The sequence below is a fragment of the Canis lupus genome, chromosome 4 (assembly GCF_011100685.1).
Source record: "Canis lupus familiaris isolate Mischka breed German Shepherd chromosome 4, alternate assembly UU_Cfam_GSD_1.0, whole genome shotgun sequence".
Classification (NCBI taxonomy): Eukaryota; Metazoa; Chordata; class Mammalia; order Carnivora; family Canidae; genus Canis; species Canis lupus.
The window spans coordinates 39509790-39528492 of record NC_049225.1 but is presented as its reverse complement, the minus strand read 5'-3'; the positions used below and the strand labels follow the sequence as shown (position 1 = coordinate 39528492).

The following is an 18703-nucleotide window of genomic DNA, read 5'->3' as shown; positions in this document are numbered from 1 at the left end:
GATTGTGAAATTGGAATCTTTTTGTCTTTATACTGTTATAGAATGTATCTTGCTTCCAGTTTTTGGAAAAGGGAACTCAACATATCCACCCAACCCCTCTGAGTTTCAGGCATTTTAAATACTTGATTTGAATGTAAGCAATAATGATTGCATTCCCAGAAATGCAGGTTGTTTCAAGTGCCAGTGTTTTACATATCCCATGGTGCCCAAGAAACCTATTGCATATGGAGAGTAAGTAGTGGAAGTATGTTATACAGTTAGACATTGCTGCCACACTTGCTTCATGCATTCATTTAATAAGAATTTATTTTAAGAGCTGGATCTGCTCCAAAGATACTATGTATTTAATTCCTAACTGCGTAGGGTATTGTGACCCTGTGTTTTAATATTTTTGATATATGTTTTCTTTCTTTACTACACATTAAATTGGGGGGCCCTTCCCCCACTAGTTTCATTGCTGTGGGTTTGTTTGAAACAAATGCTTAAATGAGTAGGCAAGCGTTGATTCCATCTGTGCCTCTTTTCTTTGTTGCTAAGCAAAAGAATTTATAATGATCTTTCTAGAAGAAAATCATGAAACTCTGCTGAAAGTTTAGTACACAAGGCCTGTTTCATTTATTTTGTATGAGTTTTTTTTTTATGTCACTGTAAGAGAATGACCGTTGGGATAATTTAAATTCTTTATCTTTACTGTAGGGGGAGGAGAAAGTTAGTGCTACTTAAAAAAAAAAAAAAAAAAAAAAAAAACATAAAAAATAACCAGGAAATCTTTAATTTTCCTTTGGTGCACATTTTTTTTTAATATTCCTATGTTCCAAATTGCAGCCACGTAGTTCTCTATTTTAAAGAACAGATGTTGCAGATACACGTTTTAGAGCATATACAGCATACCAACTTTATGTGGCCTGAGATAGCTCCAAAAACTTTCTACAAGAGTTACTGAAAATAGGACTAAATTTAATATCGCTATAGATTTGAATTTTGGAGTAACTAAAATTATAAAAACAAAAGGCGCTTTTATTAAAATAAGTTCTGTTGCTGTAATATTAAAATGATTTATTTCAAACGGTTATGAGTATTGTTTCTTACAGTATTTAACCTTTTTCTGGTTGAATCAGTTTGCCTCTGGTAATCTGAGAAAAGACTTCTATATCTTACTCTGCACCCCACACCTCCATCACTTTTGTCAAAGACTAGATGGACATTTTCCTTTAAGGAAGATATAACGGAGCATGATATACAGTACCATAAAGAAGAAATGGATAATGCAAACCAGCTAATTTTACTTGTGATTCTTAATCAAATTTCACCCTTCAAGTAAATTACTATTACTTGGTTGTCAGATGCCTTCTTGTGACTTGCGGGATCTTTAAATATTACCCATCTTGAAGCTTCAGAGTCCACCAGGCAGCTGCTAGGAGAGCCCTGCAGGAGCCTTCCTGAACTCAGCTAGTTCCTTCTTGCTCTGTTTGGATGATACCAAGTAACTCAAAGCAACATGGCAGGGGAGTGGCCGAGGCCTCCAGAGAATAAAAAATTGCCTTCTAAAAGTTTCATGAGTAATGGAGTAAGGTATATAGCAAATATAAAGAAAATAAGACAGTTTAAACTCGGCTACAATGGACTTCCTGTGTGGCCATTTAGAAAAGAAGTAGTTTCTTCTCCTTTTGCACTCTCCCTTTCATGGCTGCTGAAATGGAACATCCTAAACAGTCTTTCTCTTTTGCTTGGCTTAGTTGGGCGGCAGGATGGGACCTGGGCTTCTGTGTTGAGGTAACTACTTTTGTGAGCAAGGAGAGGATGAAGTAATGGGGCATGATTTTCTTTGTATTATCGATACAGGCTGTATTCTTAATTTTGAACAGCCTTTCTGGTTTCCTACTGGTCAGGATATGTTGGATTCCTCACACAGCACTGTGTAGGCAGAGCTTTCAAAGGTGTGGATTTTGAATAGTGTGACTGCGCTTTTTCAGATGGGGATTGCTGTTGCTCTTGGTTTGGTTTGGTTTGGTTTGGTTTGGTTTTCAGCGGGAGAGGGGAATGCCTGGGAGAACAAAATGTGTGTGAACATCGATGTGCTCATAGTGTTGGATTGAAGTCCTCATCCTAGCCTCTGAATTGAAACCAGCTCAATTCATATTAAATACTCCTTGTACGGTGTCCAGATCCTTCTCTGCCTAATTTATTGACTTAACATAGACTGGTAAGTAGAAAGTAGTGATCCTTTGCCCTCTGCTCTCCACACATTCGTGGTAGAATATTGACCCTTGTTTTTATTTGTTCTGAAAAATCATGTAAGCAGTTGTCACAAAGGGGGAGTTTGTCTGATGTCATCTGTGATGTTGGGTCCATAATTACTACATCAGGCCTCTTAATTCTGAACATGGAACACAGAGGCTTATTTTGAGCCCATGAAAACGGAGTAGTCCTCTTAAAACATTGTTAATCTCTGATTTTACCTGGGTGAGAGGTAAGGGTAAAGGGGATGGGGGGAGTAAGTGAGAGTGAACTTTTTATGAGACTAGAAGGTTCAAGATCCTAAACATTTCTTTGAAAGAGGCTTTTAACTTAATAACTTGTTTTTTTTTCCCTTTACAAATTGTGTTAAGGCTTACATATCTTATGCCTGTTGTGATTTAATTTTGTTGGATACACATTCAGAGCAGGGACTGGTGAAAGGAATAAACTACATGTGATAGTTAACACTTAGAAATAACAAAATAATAACTTAGAAAGCAAGAAGCAGTCGGGTAGCAACTGTTTTGATACAGCTTGGTCCTCAACCAATTAGAGGACCCTTTTTTAATTCTCAAGAAACCAACAATAAGTGCAAGTCTTAATTCTGAAGAGCAGCCATGATTAATTGAAGTATAAAGAACTTAAAAAAAAGTTAACAAGTGCTTTTCCATAACATTCCCTTTCATGGTGTTGTGTACAACTTACTAAGTATGGATATTACAATATATGGACAGAAATTAATGTTTTCCATTCAGAAATGAAATCAGAATGACATTTAAGTAGTGGAGTTTTCAGACTTTGTCTCCAGTTTGTCAGTGTTAAATATTAGGAACCTCCCCACACTATAAAAATCAGAAAAGGAGGTCTAGAGTATTTAGAGAGATCCATTTTGTTTCTGCTCTAATAGTGTATGTGCACCTTTTGGTACTGTCACTTATTATTTTTCTGTTTTCCCCTTCTGTATTATAAAATTCTATGGAGCGGTAACTTGCTCTCTCATTTCGTGGCAGGTACTAAACCAGCCCTGTATACCAATACTTGTATAATGAAAGCTCTTTTGATAGTGAAGTAATACAATAGTGAGCTGTCTGTGAAGGTCTTAAGACTTTCCTTGATCTTGTTATATAATCCTTGAATGTTATTTGCTGACTTTGGGGAAGGGAAGCAATGCCATCTGATTCATAGCTGTCATAAAAATATCCAAGATTCTCTTTGCACACAGTTTAGTAACAGGAAGGACAGCACAGTTGCACAATTGTGCCACAAAATTATTTCTTCCTTGATATGCATGGAATTTCTACCTGAATATGTATGCAGTAGATTTATTTATCACCTTTGTATGTCTCATACAGTGAATTTCTCTACCCCACTGCTCTTTATTTTTTCCCCTCACGTTGCCACTGTCCTCACTACTAAAGTTAAGGGTGGAAAAGAGAGAAAACTCAGTGAATTTGTTGTTTAGCAGTAAAAAATTTGCCAAAGGAATACTTTTTAACTAATTTTGAACTATTACTACTTTTTAAAATCAGGTATTGAGATGGCTAGTCTGCCTCTGGGTTTTATTATTTTGTCTAATTGACTGATTCTGAATTCAGTCCCACGCCAGTGCACTCTGTTCTAAAAGCAAGGCTTTGTTTTATTCCGGGTATTACCTGGTAACCAGTCAATTAAGAACATTAGTGGAACTCTGAAGGGAAAGCAGTTCTATAATCTCTTTGGAATCCAGTTGGGCTGATGCCAGTTGCTATACATTGGGAAAGAGAAGGAGGAATCAACCAATTAGAGGACCCTTTTTTAATTCTCAAGAAACCAACAATAAGTGCAAGTCTTAATTCTGAAGAGCAGCCATGATTAATTGAAGTTTATTGAAAAAAACTAACTTCTACTGCCTCTAATATTCCAAAGAATAAGTGCCTGATATGGTTAATTAAATACAGATATTTAAATTAGCTACTCAGTCTCTTTGTTGTAAATGATTCAGTAGTTGTTAGATTATAACAGACTTTCCCAAATTGTAAGAAGTGAAAAGAGAAGTTTAGAATTGCGTTTGAACTTGGCTCTGCCGTTAGCAGTTATATGGTCTTAGGTCCATCGCTTCTCTCTAGATCTTGGTTTCCTCACCTAAGAATGGAAGGATTGAACGTAATGACCTTTACATTGATAGTAGCAATTCCATACAATCTTTCTGACATGGTATTCCACAGTGACAAAATTGAGGGTTTTTGTAGTTTAATGACTAAAAGTAGTGTATAAATTTCATGTGAATTTGGGTGTGGCAGTGTTTAATATTGAGTAGTTATAGAAAGGGTATACCAGAAACCAATCATATGTAGTCCGTTGAATGAAGGCTTTGTTTTTATTTTTAGACTGCATCTTTTCTTTTTTGAGATAGGCCTAAAAATATTATGTTTAAGAAGCAGTTGCTTAAACTTGGCCTCATGGAATGTTTCTGTTTTCAGGTTGTGGGCTACAGGCCTCTTCATCCATAGGAATTATTTGATAGGGCCTATGAATCCATTAGGACTAAGTATTCCAGTTAGGTGATATGTCATTTACATGTGCAGGATTATCTTTCAAAGTCATGTGCAAGCTGATGCGCAATTAAAATACATTTAAAAGTGTTGCCAAATTCACAGTAGCCTTGTACTATTAAGGTTGTTTGTTGTTGTTTTATTTGTAGTATTCACTGGAGTGAGGTGGGGGCCTCAGCATGGCATGGAGGCTCTCTGTAATATTTTGATTGAAGTCGGTCTTAATAATTACAGAGTTTATGAAACACTGCTTTAGAGATGTTCTGCTTTAAATTGCCATTAGAATGTACCCCATTACCAACAAGAATCTAGCATAAGAAGGAATTTAGTAGAGAAGATGGTGAGGATGAAGATAGAGGAGGGAGGAGGTAATTTGCCCTATCCTAGATGATGATGATGATGATGATGATGATGATGATTATTATCATCTCCACCAAATCGCATTTTTGAACTTTGTCTCTGACATCTACAACCGTCTATTTGCCCTATGAGGCAGGGCTAGGAGTGTGGGCTGTTTAGGTTGCATCTGCCATGATGCTAGGGTGCAAGGGGAGCCATATGACAAAAGGAATGCCCTCTGGGGTTGGATATTAGGGGGAGACTGCCTTCTTTAAGTCACATAGTTTGGAAGTATCTAACATTTTAGCTTCTGCTTATATTCTAGTTCCACAAATATTTGAGCACACTCTATATACCAGGTAGTAGTAGATCAGAGGGCACATCTGATGCCAGTCTACATTTCTCTTTTTTGAGATAGACTTGGACATTCTGTATGGAAAGCAGTGTTAACAACTAGTTCCAAGTGAAAGAACACTTCCTTCTGATACCTCTCTGACTTTTACTCTGTGCCCCTTCTGAGATTTATATAACTTAAATCCTTACAATAACCTTTTATGTGAGTTTTGTGATCTTCATTTTTTCAGTTGGAGAAATTGAAGTTCAGAGAGACACAACAGCTTCAGTAGTCACTCAACTAATTGGTACCTAGAGGATCAAGATAGGAACACACAGCTTCTGACTCCTGGTTCAGTCGTTTGGATATTTATTGTGTGGCATTTAAGAAGGAAACAAACATAAAGAGAATTTAAACATTTTCTTTTTTTAGTATGCTTTAGGCAGAGAGTATGCATTAAAGTTTCCTAATTTCTACTTAGGAGAGTGGGTATAGAATTTAAGATCTGGATTTTATCATGATCTTCTGTAAAAGATTCAGATCTGACATCTGCTGGTTTCTTATTAAAAGGTACATTATTGGGAGTGGAAGTCAAAATAGAATCACTGAGGGAACTTTTCCAAACTGGCTTATTGTTTTCCCTGATTCTGATTCACCAGGTTTGTCATGAGACTTAAGCATGTGTATTCTCCAAGTGATTCAAATACACTACTCTCTTGCCCTACCCCCGTCTTCACTCCTTTTGTGAACCACTGTGATATAAAGTCCTAGCCATGGGAAGCAGTTCATAGCAAACACATATCAAGAATCAACCATGTGCCTGGCACTATTTTAGGCTGTTGAGATATATCAGGGAATAAAAACATTCTCTGACCTCGTGCACCTTATCCTTCAAATAATTAGCAGATATCTCTGAATGGCTTGTTTATTACTTAGTTTTGAAGGCTAAAAAGTAAGAGGAAGAGTCCATGCCTTGAATATTGATAGGGAAAAATAGAAACTGGGCCTTCTGAGAAATAACAAAAGGTGAAATTACAGCAGGTATGAAATTCAAGCATATTTTTCGTTAAGGTTCAGTAAACTCATCAGAATTTGTATTAAATAAGTGATTAGAATTGATGATAAGAATGTATGCAGAAAGCCAAATAATGACTTTGCTGATTGCTTTTGGGGGGTTGGACTTCAGTAACCAGTTTTAAGGACAGATTATTACTCTTCTCTAAAGTTCTCAATCTTTTGCCAGCGACTTGGCATATGGTCCCTAGTCATTTCATGTTTGCACGGATCTTTTATGTTCATGTCAGTACAGAGAGCCATTTCTCAAAATCATTTTTACCTTGGGCCCCGATCTATAATTCTTTATGTTTATTCACTGGTTCTTTTAAAATGTGTCTCTTGTAACAGATGCCTTTTTAAGTCAACCTTTTTTTGCAAGGTAGGAGAATTTTAATTTACTGCCTTGACTTTTCCAGATTACTTAAAACTTTTCTACTACCTGTTGGTCTGTTTTATCATTTTTCTTTACATTATACTATCCTTTTAACTGGCTTTTGTCAGTTTAAATTTGGGTGAAAACTATGCCTCCTTTTTAAACTTGAAAAATTATCATTAATCAGTGGTATCATAACATCCTCTTAAGGCAAGTTATCTTGTTGCTCTGTCCTCTAAATGTAGCATCCAGAGTCAGAAGGCCTCTGGCAGGGATAAAAATAGCCTTCCTGCTTGCTGGCTTGTTGTTGGTTTACTGGCAGTAGGAAATCTTTTGAATTCCTTAATTGGGTCAGCTCTTTGCTAGTTCTATCTAGCCATTCCCTTCTGCCTGACATTCTTAGATGCTTTTACATTTTGCAACTTTGTACCTACCGTGAGTTGCAGTCAAAGCCATCCTTCTCTTATATGAAACCTCCTATAATCTATAGAAACTTACACATTGACTTTTCCTTTATCTTATGGATAATTTTTTTTTTTTTTTGGTCACTATTACAGTCTCAGATCACAATTGAAAAAGTAAATTTGAGCCATTGATACAAAAGGAAGACCTCCTTGGTTTTTTTTAAGAAGAATGTTTTTCAGTTGAATTTTCAGTTTTCATTTCCTAAAATACTTCTGCTACTTTGCCAGTTTAGCTATTATAAAAGTAAGGAGTTTGATTTTTTTTTTTTTTCTTCTTTCTTGCCTCTTCCTAAGAAGAATGACATCCATTTGTAACCAAGAACACCACCAGCAAACTCTCATTTCTTTGAAGGTGAAAAATCCCCCAGATGGCCACTCCCTTCTCCCAAGTTTTCAGTTTGGATCTTATTTGGCTAAAACGAATCCTTCCTTTTCCTTTCACAAGTGGAAAATCGTTGGTTATCTCTGGCATATAGTCTGAGAGGGGAAGAGTTTTAATATTAAATAAAGCACCTATTCTATACTGGGGGGTTTTTCTGAGCATTCCGCAAAAAATTGTCTCATGAATTTCTCAACAACAGCCTTGTGAAGTAAATGGAAGTATTTGTTTTACCGAGGTTCATGGAAGCTAAGTAATTTGACCTAGTTCACAAGATGGGATTAATCTGACTCTCTACCCTTTCCACTGTGTAGTCCGTGGCAGAGAGACTACCCGTTGCCGGCTTTGCCTCATTCATTCATTCAACAGCTGTTTATTGAACATCTCTGCTCCAAACTCTACGATGCAAGACCCAAAATTTGTCCTTAAATATTTTGTTGCCATAGAGAAAGATTTTAGAAATAGATAATTTAAATATAGAATAATAATTGTAGAGAGTGTTGTATGGAGCTCATGAGGTCATCTGAACCAGAGAGCAGGTGGTTTAGGGCAGGGAGGACTTTCTATAGGATGTGAGGCCAAGATAGAAGTTACCTGGGCAGAAAGATGGTGACTTGAGTGGTGAGACATTGGGAACAGAGAGAGGAGGGCATTCCAGACAGAGGAGTGATCACATAAGTAAAAGTTAATGGGCTAGTAGTTCTGAGTATATCTGGAGTACCTAATGTGGAAAGGAAAATGGTGTTGTGGAGAGATGAACCTGGAGAGAGAGGCAAGAGAAGTCAAGAATTTTTAATAATCCCTGGCTTTTAAAAAACTGAAAGCTACATCTTTCCCAGAGAGGGGTTTTGTTTAGCCTAAAATGTGTTTGTGTTTGTATGATTTAAATGGCTCTTTGGATGGGTGAGGGGCAAGATTATCCAGCTGATGCCATTTGCAACCAGCTTCTTTGTGATATTGCATGGAAACATCTTTACTGAAGTTGGTTGTATCACAGATAGGTAAAATAAGGTACTGATTTTGATTTGGGGAGTTATTTCTAGGTCAATAGAATAAATTATTAAAAATAATTCTTGTTATATCATTAAGTGATAGGATATATTGGACACATTTTATTAGTTCATATTGATATGTTTTCTGCATCTGTGTAAGTATAAGCTTGGTATTCAGAAACAATTTATTACACATTTCTTGAGCCTTGTGCTGTGTGGTCTAGGTCCCCACAGCGCCATCTTGCTGCAAGTCTCAGACAGTGTTGGTAAAAATAGCAACTGCAGAAAGGCAGGTGAAGCAGCACGCTTACTTTACACAATTATTTGTAGCAGTATAGCTTTGACTTACTTAAATGTGAACTAAAGAAAATTAGCACGGGTAGAAGCAGGAGGAACACTTCTTACAAAACAACAACAAATATATGTTTATGTATTTATGTGTGTGGTGTGTATAAATCTTTGCTCTGCCTTAGAAATTGGTCTAAGCCCCATACTTATTATCCTTTTGCTGTTAGAAATTTTTAATGGTGTCTACTGAAAACCCTTTCCTTTTATTTGGAGTATCCAAGCTTTCATAGTGTAAGTCAATAAAAAAATTAACTTAGAATTTCACATTACTTGTCACTTAATAGGACTGCATGCTATATTTTGGATAACCCTGCAGTAATCCCATATCATCCTTCCTTAGCCTACACACATCACCAACAATGCTTGTATGACTGAAAAATAGAAGGTTATAGCATGAAATCTAATAACACTGTAGAACGTTTGATGTATTTTAGTGTTTGTATATTTGAAATAGCATTTATTATATCATTTCCTGCTGAATCATCAGTAACAATAATATCTGGGTTGTGTTTTAGAAAATAACTTTCTCCAATTTTAAAAGTAATACATACATTTATATACTCTAATGTATTAGAATATTTCCTTCTAGTCCTCCTTTCTTTCATCTCATTGACTAGGTTACTTTAGTTCGTCTTAAAAGAATATGATAGTACATACTGTTCTTTTGGGCACTTACTCCTCCAAGCAGTTCCTAGTCTGGTTGGTAAACATTGGTTCTCCAACTTGCAGATGCTTGGCATAGAATTGCCTAGTTGAAGTACAGATCTTTTCTGGGCTGTAGAATTTGGTAGTGTAGTTCCCCAGAGTCACACTGTATCAGTTGCCTATATTTGGTGAGGTTGAGTCATATCACCAAATATGGTCTATGCCTTCTGCATGATGTATGCCAGGCTTCTGGCTCCAAATGCCACAACTGGCCTCCAGAGACAACTACTTTCTTGTCATAAGATTAGGACTGCTGATCAGGCAGTATTTCTTTATATTTATAACACAATCAATGCCAAGAGCTTTCAAAGATTGAATTTTATCCACCAAATAGTGTTCACTTGCCTGAAATCCCAAGGCTCTCCATCTCCCTTGAGAAATTCAATTCTAGATATTGCCAAAATCTGGGTTATATTTATAGGTAGATGAGTTATCAAAAAAAAAAAAAAAACCACCACAAACACTGGATTATATTCAGATTCAGATAGCTCATTTATTTTTATTTTACTTCATTTTTATTAATTTGAAATGCTAGTGTTTTAAGTTAAGTGGAATGAACCCATTGAATGCTTACCTGCTATCAAACAGGAAACTCAAGGTACCTTAGTAAAAAAAAAAAAAAAAAAAAAAGCTCTTCTTAAAGGGTGCTATTCCCTAAGAAGGTTGGCTGTTGCAACATAGCTAGAAAGAAAAGTTAGTGAATTAATCTAAAAACAGGGTTGCCTTTTCTGGAAAGTTGCCCTGGAAAGGGATGAATCAAAGAAAAAAAAACTTGAAAAATACCCTACACTGGCAACAAAGGAAAATGGCACTATCTCAGATAAGAGAGGGGACTGTCCGTGATCTAGCTGTGGAATAGAAAATGCAGAAATGCCTGTGTAAATTGGCATCCATAGGACAGAGAGGATCTCAGAGCAGAAATGAAGGGTGTACAAGGAAAATGAAAAGATGTACAGGACAATGAAAAGAAGACTTGAAAGTCCCATGGTGTTTTTAATGAAAGTTTATGGAAGATTTCCAGAAAGGAAGTGATAATGTGTTATACAGAATCGATGTCATGAATGGATGACTCTACATATTTTAATTTTAGAAAAAATTTACAGAAAGATAGGACAGGCAGGTTAAGAAAGCATTATGAAGTTGAAAAAAAGGTTTTTGACAAATGTCATTCCTTATATTTTTAAAATTGAAATAGAAGGCATTACTGACTGGTTAACAAACTGTCACAAGCATATTTGTTACTCAGAGGCCAAAATTGATTGGAGCCTGACAGTATTCATATCACAAGACAAGATTAGAAAATTAAAAACAAGTATCACTTTCAGAGTTAAACTATGAACTTTGCCAATGATTCTTCAGTGCCCTATTGTCTTAGCTGAAGGGTAGAATTACTGCATTCAGAAGTCTGAAAAGCAGAAAAAGTATCAAAGGTCACGTACCTTGGCAGTAGAGGGTGGGATCTCTTCAGGAGCTGTGCATTGAGGCAAACAAACTCTGGGAAGTGAGTTAAAGGACATTTTTGTGCCTGTCAAGTTGAAATATTCTTATCTCTCTCTCCTTAAAAGAGGTACCCAAAAGGTGAGTTTTTGATAAGGTGGAACTTGATTTTAAACTGGGCCAGCCAGGTTGATAATTTATTTTTTGGATTCTCATTGTTGATTATCCCTTCTTGGCATCAAATGAGAGGCCATTTAGTTCATATGGAACAGTTCTGATTTCAGTTGAAATGTTAGCATTAAAAAAATTAGAATATCTTCTTCGAAATAAAAAAATTTCCTCTTTGTTTAATATAAGTACTTTGTGTGTTGACCTATATCAACTTTGACTTTGTGTGTTGACCTAACTTAAGAAATGTTTTATGGTTAATAAAAAATGGTATGTGTGATACTTCTGTTATTTACTAGAGGATTTTTACAGCTATAAAATGTATACAAGTGTTCCATTACAGAAAATCAGCTGCTACTTTGAGTTAACTGATGCAGAAACACTACTCACTCCCTCTTAACTTTTCTAACAGTTAAGATCATGTTCTTTTTCCAGTATCTCCAGTCTGTGCTTTTTAAAAAATGTGCTTGTGACAGATCATATGATCCAGGTTTATAGTTAAAAGCAGCTCAGATGAGATTCACTGGATTTGGATACTTGGCTGTGTATATTAGCCTTAAATAATTGAACCAATTTTTAGGAAGGAATTGAAATATTAACATTAATTTTTTATTTTCCCCATCTCCATCCCTAGCTTCTCTCTAAATAGGAACAAGCTGAAATTGAAGTGAACTAATTAACAATTTAGTGGCCCATGTATTTGGTTTTAAATTGTAGGAAAATTGTTAAGTTCAGATTTTGTTTTGTATTAGACCCCCAAGTTTTGGATATGGGTTAATTAAAGCTATTAGCAATGGCATGAGTTCATTTCTTTAAGAGACTAATTCAAAGAAGCAGAATTTTGGAAAATTGAAAGATAGTTGAGGCCTAAAGTTCCTTTCTGAGGAGCTATAAGTATATGGCTGGTGGATTGATAAGACCGCATATTAACTCTGGTTCTCCTAGTATTCAGTAGAACTAGATGGAGCCTTCCTGGTGCTTGGAAGTCCTGCCCCAGCCTTAAGGCATGGGAGAATCTCTGTTTCCAGAGCTTTTTCCAGAGCTTTGGAGAGTCTCTTGTGATTGTGTGGGGTTCGAGTTTAGACTGCTGTTTCCTAATGGAATGTCTGTAATTATGAATCAATTTTAAATTCTCACACTACTCTCTGATTTACAGAGTACTGCCTATGGTAGATAGTTAACAATCACATTCTCCTATTCGCTTTTTAGATGAGCAAGACCTATAGAGGGTTTTCCATCATGTTTATTAAGGTGGGTGTAGATGGGCATGTAGAATATGAAGACTTAAAAAAATATATTACCCTAATTTTTTTTTTTTTTTTTTATAACTTACAGCATAGAACTAGGCATATGGTATGGTACTCAGAAGTAGGTACAGGGTATGTAGTCTAGATACCTTAACTAAATATATAGAAACTCTTCCAAAATGGAAATGTAATTCCTGATAAAGGGAGAAATCCCAGTGCTATTCCCCCCACCACCCTTATTTGTGGCTACCAATTTGGAAGACATTGCATCCTCCAAAAATTTTAGTACCATCACAAATTCTTTTTGATGGACATCTTGGGTGTCCATTTTAGGTTTAAAACTAGATTTTGAACCACTTCAACATAAGAAGGAAATGAATTCAGCAATTTTTGAGTATCTGCTGTGCTCTGGGCATTGTTCTATGTGCTTTGATATTTTCTGTCACATATAAGTACAATGATGTTTTCCTTTACTTTCTGTTACTTTTCCTCCAAAGTAAGAATTTAAACCCATCAGTCTGTACCTGTAGGCATAAGTTTGGCACTTTTGTTACAAATTATATGGAGAAATCTTCTTGCTAGTTATGTACTTTAAAAATAAAAATAAAAAACTACATACATGAAAACACTTTTACATTTATGGGGCAAAAAACTTATTTTGAGTTTATATTAGAATATAATGTTATAAAGAAAATTACTTTGTATGGGAGTTTGGAAGTTAGAGACCAAATAGTTAAATATAAAGGATATTTTATTTTCCCCACTTTCAAACTTGCCCTTTTTAGATGTTTGTGAACATGCTGATTGATATGTCCTCTGACTCATTGTGTTCATTAGCACAGCAAAGTTTTATCCCGCAAGAAAGCTTTTTAAAAGTACCTTAGCTATTAAAGCTATTAATTCAGCTTTGTTACTGAATACATTTAAACCATCTATGAAAAAAATAATTTAGTAACGGCCTTCTTTTACCTTCAGGTCGTCTAAACTATTCATATCCAGGATCCGATAGCTCTCTGCTTATTAATGGTAAGTGATAATTGATTTACCTTAGTGAAGTTCACAGAACTGAAACAAGTTAGTCCTAGATGAGAAAATATAGTAGGTATGCTTTGACAAGTGGAAAAAATGACATTAGTTTGTTCTGTAATGATAATTGCAAGTTACTATTAATTTATTAGTGTATAATGAATAATTATTTTTCCTCCAAATTGTGGCAGTAATTTTTTTAAACTTTGAAAACTGACTATTCTCTGTCTTGAAATTAATGACAGAATAAATGAGAATCCCATAGTGATACATAAAAAATGGTTTAATCTACCATTAGATTCTATAGAGTGACCTTTGAAATGTCAACATGAAAACCATTTCCATGTAGTTAGAAAAATGTTCCAGGAGAAAGGGAGGGTAATCAGAAATCTGAAACCAGAAAAAGCAGCCTGAGACCACAGGGCTTGACATTGTAAAGGACAAGGTCATTCACTGTTTGTTGTCTAATGAGAACAAGAAAAATGAAGTTTTATTGGCCTTTACAGTGCCTTTGGTAAATTTTCCCTTCTGGTTCTAAATATTACCAGTGTGCTGTTGAGTTCCCTTTTATGTGCATAAGCTGTAGCAGACTAAATTTCACAAGGAAAGGACATTTCCTCAAAGAAGGAATTAAAGACTCAAAAAGTGTGTTTTGTATAACTATAGTTTAATTGGGTAGAATACAGAAGTCTTACTTCTTTTCTACTCATATGCTATTGAATATGTATTTTAAATGTGTGTGTTCATAATGCCTTTCATCTGTCAAAGCTCATTTTAAGTCCACCACCTCTGAGAAGTGTTCTTGACTAAGTAGCTATATTCTCATCATTCCAAAAACAAAATGAAACCAAAACAAACAAATAAGCTTTGTACTCTTTGTCTATGGTATGTTGTGAATGGAGGATTAAAAATTATTTTTATGACTGGAATACTTTTGGTTAGTATTTGCAATTAGTATTCTGTAGAACATAGGATTGTTGAGCCAGGAAAAGTTAAAAGAAAATTTGATTTATGACAGTTGCCATGGATGCATCAGATCCTCTGGAGACTATATATACAGTTTATAAAAGCCTCACTTACTTATTCATCAGACTTTGGTCTTTTCATGCTACAGCAATCAGAAATAATGCCAAAATATAATATTTCAGCATAAATGTGGGTAGACGAAAACCAAACCCAGTGGTGATAATGGCATCAAGATAAGAGGGAATAATATAAGGGTTGCCATTATAGCAGGATTTTAGCTTTTCCTGTGGAACGAGTTCCAGAGTCTGTGTGCTGGAAATGGCAGTGAACCCAAGATTTGAGATACTGATGTGTGATCTTAGGCAAAGTGGTCAACTCTTCTTTGTCTCAATTTCCTCATGCAATTGCTAAATTAGATCAGTTGCCCCTGGAGTCCATCTTTGTTAAGGTGAGACTCTCTAAAGGGTTTTCCTTAAAGCTAAATTCACTTCATTGTTTCAGAGTCTGTTAATTGTGAGATTGCCTCCTCTACCCCTGCCATCAATATTCTTTCTTTTATGAATAAATTATTTTTTGTCACCCTTATTTGGCAAAGAAAAAATAAAGGTAATCCCCCCACCCCCCGCCCCCGAGTAATTGTTTTAAAACTTTACTAGTCCATAGACTCTAGAAAGGGACTGGATGGTTTTTGTAGTCATGTACATGGAAGTTGTGTTTATTAGAAAGGTATACTGGCTGAGGTTGATATTGTCTCAAACTGAAAGATAGGAAGATAAAGAACAAAGAGATGTAAAAGAGAGAGAACTTGCTGATTCCTTAAGCATAATCCCAGAGTGGGATTATGACTTCCATGGTCTCAGATCTAATGTTCATCTCAGAGGGTCCTAGAACTTGATTTTATCATATTTGATCAAGTGTTAGTCCTTAACAACCCACCAGCTAGGACCAGATGCCAAGAATAAAGCTAGGTAGACCAGATGCTGGAGGTAACTGACAAGAGTCATTTTCTCTTTGATAGCAAAGTCCAGATTATAGCAGATTAGTTTAAAATCATGAAATAAAGCAAAGTCACTTTGGTGTGGGTGAAAGCATTGCCCATTCTCTTCAGTCAAATTTATGAAACCTCTATGGTGGATTGCTTCTATAGATAATTAATCTTATTTGTGTGTTGATTTTTTTAGTGACTTTGCTGGCAATTTAGTTCATGTTTTGGGGGTGCCCATCTTGTAAATCTAATGTAAAGCATTAGTTGTATTGAATGAAGATAAACTTTGGACTTACAAATACTACCCATTGCACAGAATTGTGATGAAGATGAAATACATGTAAATCACTTTGCATAGACTGTTACACAGTTAAAATAATTGGAATGGTTAGGAATATTTGTGGCTAGGAATATTAGTGCTAAAAATTTATAAGGAAAAACAAAAAAATTGATTAAGATGAGTGTAAAAACTGTCTATAGTTGAACATGCATTCTTTGATTATTAAAATAGCATAAAACTTACAATATTCATTTTTAAATGCAGTCCCTTTATATCTTATGTCCATGCAATCTTTTATTAAAACTGAAGATAAAAGCCTAGTACATTGTGTTGCTTTACATTCATTATTCAATTTTAAGACTTTAGGGAACTATAAGGAGCTATTCTTCCCTGTCCACCATAAATAATCTATTCAGGCTTAAAAACCTTTAGAAAGGTGATTATATATATAGTCTACTTTGTCTCAACTGTAACTTCCAGAGCTTTTTCTTCCAAGCCACTGTTTAGTTGAAAGTCATTCTTTCGTGTTTAGAGTAAAATATGTAAGAACTATTTACTTTCTTTTTCAATGAACATCTGAATTTCAACTATGATTTTTATTGTATAACTTGTTTTGAAATTTTCAAGCAATCTCAGAGCTTTTTGGAAAAGAAGTAGTTTAAATCCTGTATAAATAAAAAGAAAAAAAATTCAGAGTAGTCTCCCAGCTTCAGCAGTTTATATTGGAGTAATGTTGGGATTTGCATGTTCAGAGATAAAAAGAGCTTACTCATCTAGTGGATCAAATTACTTTTTTCCCCCTTGGCCATGCTCAAATCATCAGTTTCATACTATGCAGTGCCCTTCATATACCACTCATGACTTTTAAAGGACACTGCCAATATAATTCAACAAATAATAACTGATAACTGTGCTAAGAATGTTGTGGTGCACATTCTGGGGAATTATTCAATCTATTGCTGTTACTATTTTTTTTTAAGGGACATTCTTGGATTTTAAGTATGAAAAAACAAACTTTGTAGCTACTTTCTGTATGCCATATAAGTTTGCTAGAACTGCCTTAACAAGTGCTACAGACTGGTGGCTTAAACAAAAATTTACTTCCTCTGAGGTTCTGGTTCTAGAGGCTAGAAGTTCAAAATCAAAGTGCCAGGAAAGTTACTTTCTTCTGAAGCCTCTCTCCTTGGCTTGTAGATGGTTGTCTTCTCTCTGTGTTCATGTGATTTTCCCTCTGCGAGTGAAGGGTGTCCTAATCTCTTAAGGACATCAGTCATATTGGATTAGGGCCTACCTCAATGACCTCATTTAACCTTAATTACCTCTTCAAAGACCCTGTTGCCAAATACAGTTCTACTCTGAGGTTCTGGAGATTAGGACTCTAGCATATGAATTTTGAGGAGGGAACACAATTCATCCCAGCACAGATACCTTTTCCTAGTAAGTTTTATGTAATAGGAATATAGTTAGAACATCTATTTTTATGGTTTTGAAAAGCAAGCCTTAAACTGTGACTCAGTTTCTCAGCCACGTCAGAAAGGAGTGCTAAACTTGGGCTAGACTTACCTTGGATTCCTCTGGTATGTCTTGGTGTAGCTTTGAGACAGACCTCAGACTGAAAGATTAGTTTTCCCTTTCCCCATCTTGAAAATTTATTTTGCCTGAGAAAACTAACATGTAATGGCCACCACCTCTGTATAAAAGTGCTTGTGCATGGTACTTTTTCCCCCAACCTCCCATTCCACTGGTTTAGCCCATAGGATTAACTGCTTAAAAAAATGAAACTTCTGGCTGGGAAAGTTATAGAATAACAGCAAAATATGTTAGGTTTTAACAGATTCATATATGTATTTCCTTTTCTCTGTGGAAGTTTTTCACTTGGAAGCATCCACTAAAATATTTGCTTGTCCCAAAGGAGGAGATTAGTAAGAGAACTTTAAAAAAAAAAAAAAATGGTTAGCATAGAGCAACTCTTGATTATAGTTCTTTGGAATGAAAGGAGGAAGATTGCCTGCTTAAGGTTTAGTGGCGGGGTGGCAGAGGATGGGGTAACCTATGAAAGAGGGGAGGGTATAATTTACCCAGGAGAAATGTAGATTATAGTCACTCACTGAAAATGTATATAATGTGGTTCTAGTTGCTACAGTTCAGAGCATGTTGAGAGATACCATCGTGAAAAAGATAATATGAAAACATACTGTAAACTCTAAAGTGCCCTGCAATTGTTAGCCTTGGAATAGTAATGAAAAGCTGAGAGTAATTATTGAAGACCAACCTCAGAATATAGATACATGAGTTTATTCTTGCAAAAGGCAAAAATTTGCTGCTTACTGAACATCTCACTGTGTGGTCATCATGTATACATAGGGTATCTTTTGTTATTCTCTCATCAGCTCTCCATTTTTATAAAAAACTGAGGATTAGGAGATATAGAGAAACTAGAGTCCCATTCTCTGCCCTACTATAAGAGACCTCTTTACAAATCTTTGTCTCATCTTTATTGTATCTTATTGCAGTTATTTGAATATTGTATCGAGTATAAACACAAGCCAATGTGACATGAAATTCTAACCATTAAGCATATATTTAAGCATACATTTAAAATAATTTTGTGACAATGAGTCAATCTGTTACATTAGGAATTGATTTAACAAAAAAAAACAAAAAATAAAAAAATAAAAAAAGGAATTGATTTAACAAATTTATTACTGATGTATTAAATCAATCCCCAATTATTATAAAATCATTCTTTGCATCTTTGTTGAATTGTATGCCCTGGTCTTTATGATTATCTGCTTTTTGGTTCTATCATTTTTATTCTTTTGTTAACACATTAAT

General features: G+C 35.3%; 1 protein-coding gene across 5 annotated transcripts in view; it reads left to right on the top strand.

The window, feature by feature from the left end:
• CPEB4 (cytoplasmic polyadenylation element binding protein 4) overlaps positions 1-18703 on the top strand; it is a 61770-nt gene that overhangs the window by 23887 nt on the left and 19180 nt on the right. For 4 of the 5 annotated variants that reach the window (XM_038534726.1, XM_038534725.1, XM_038534728.1 and 1 more), the window contains exon 3: positions 13587-13637. The exons of the other annotated variant lie outside the window; for it this stretch is intronic. In XM_038534726.1, the coding sequence (XP_038390654.1) occupies positions 13587-13637 (51 nt within the window). The remainder of the gene's footprint in view (positions 1-13586; positions 13638-18703) is intronic. 5 annotated transcript variants of the gene reach the window in all.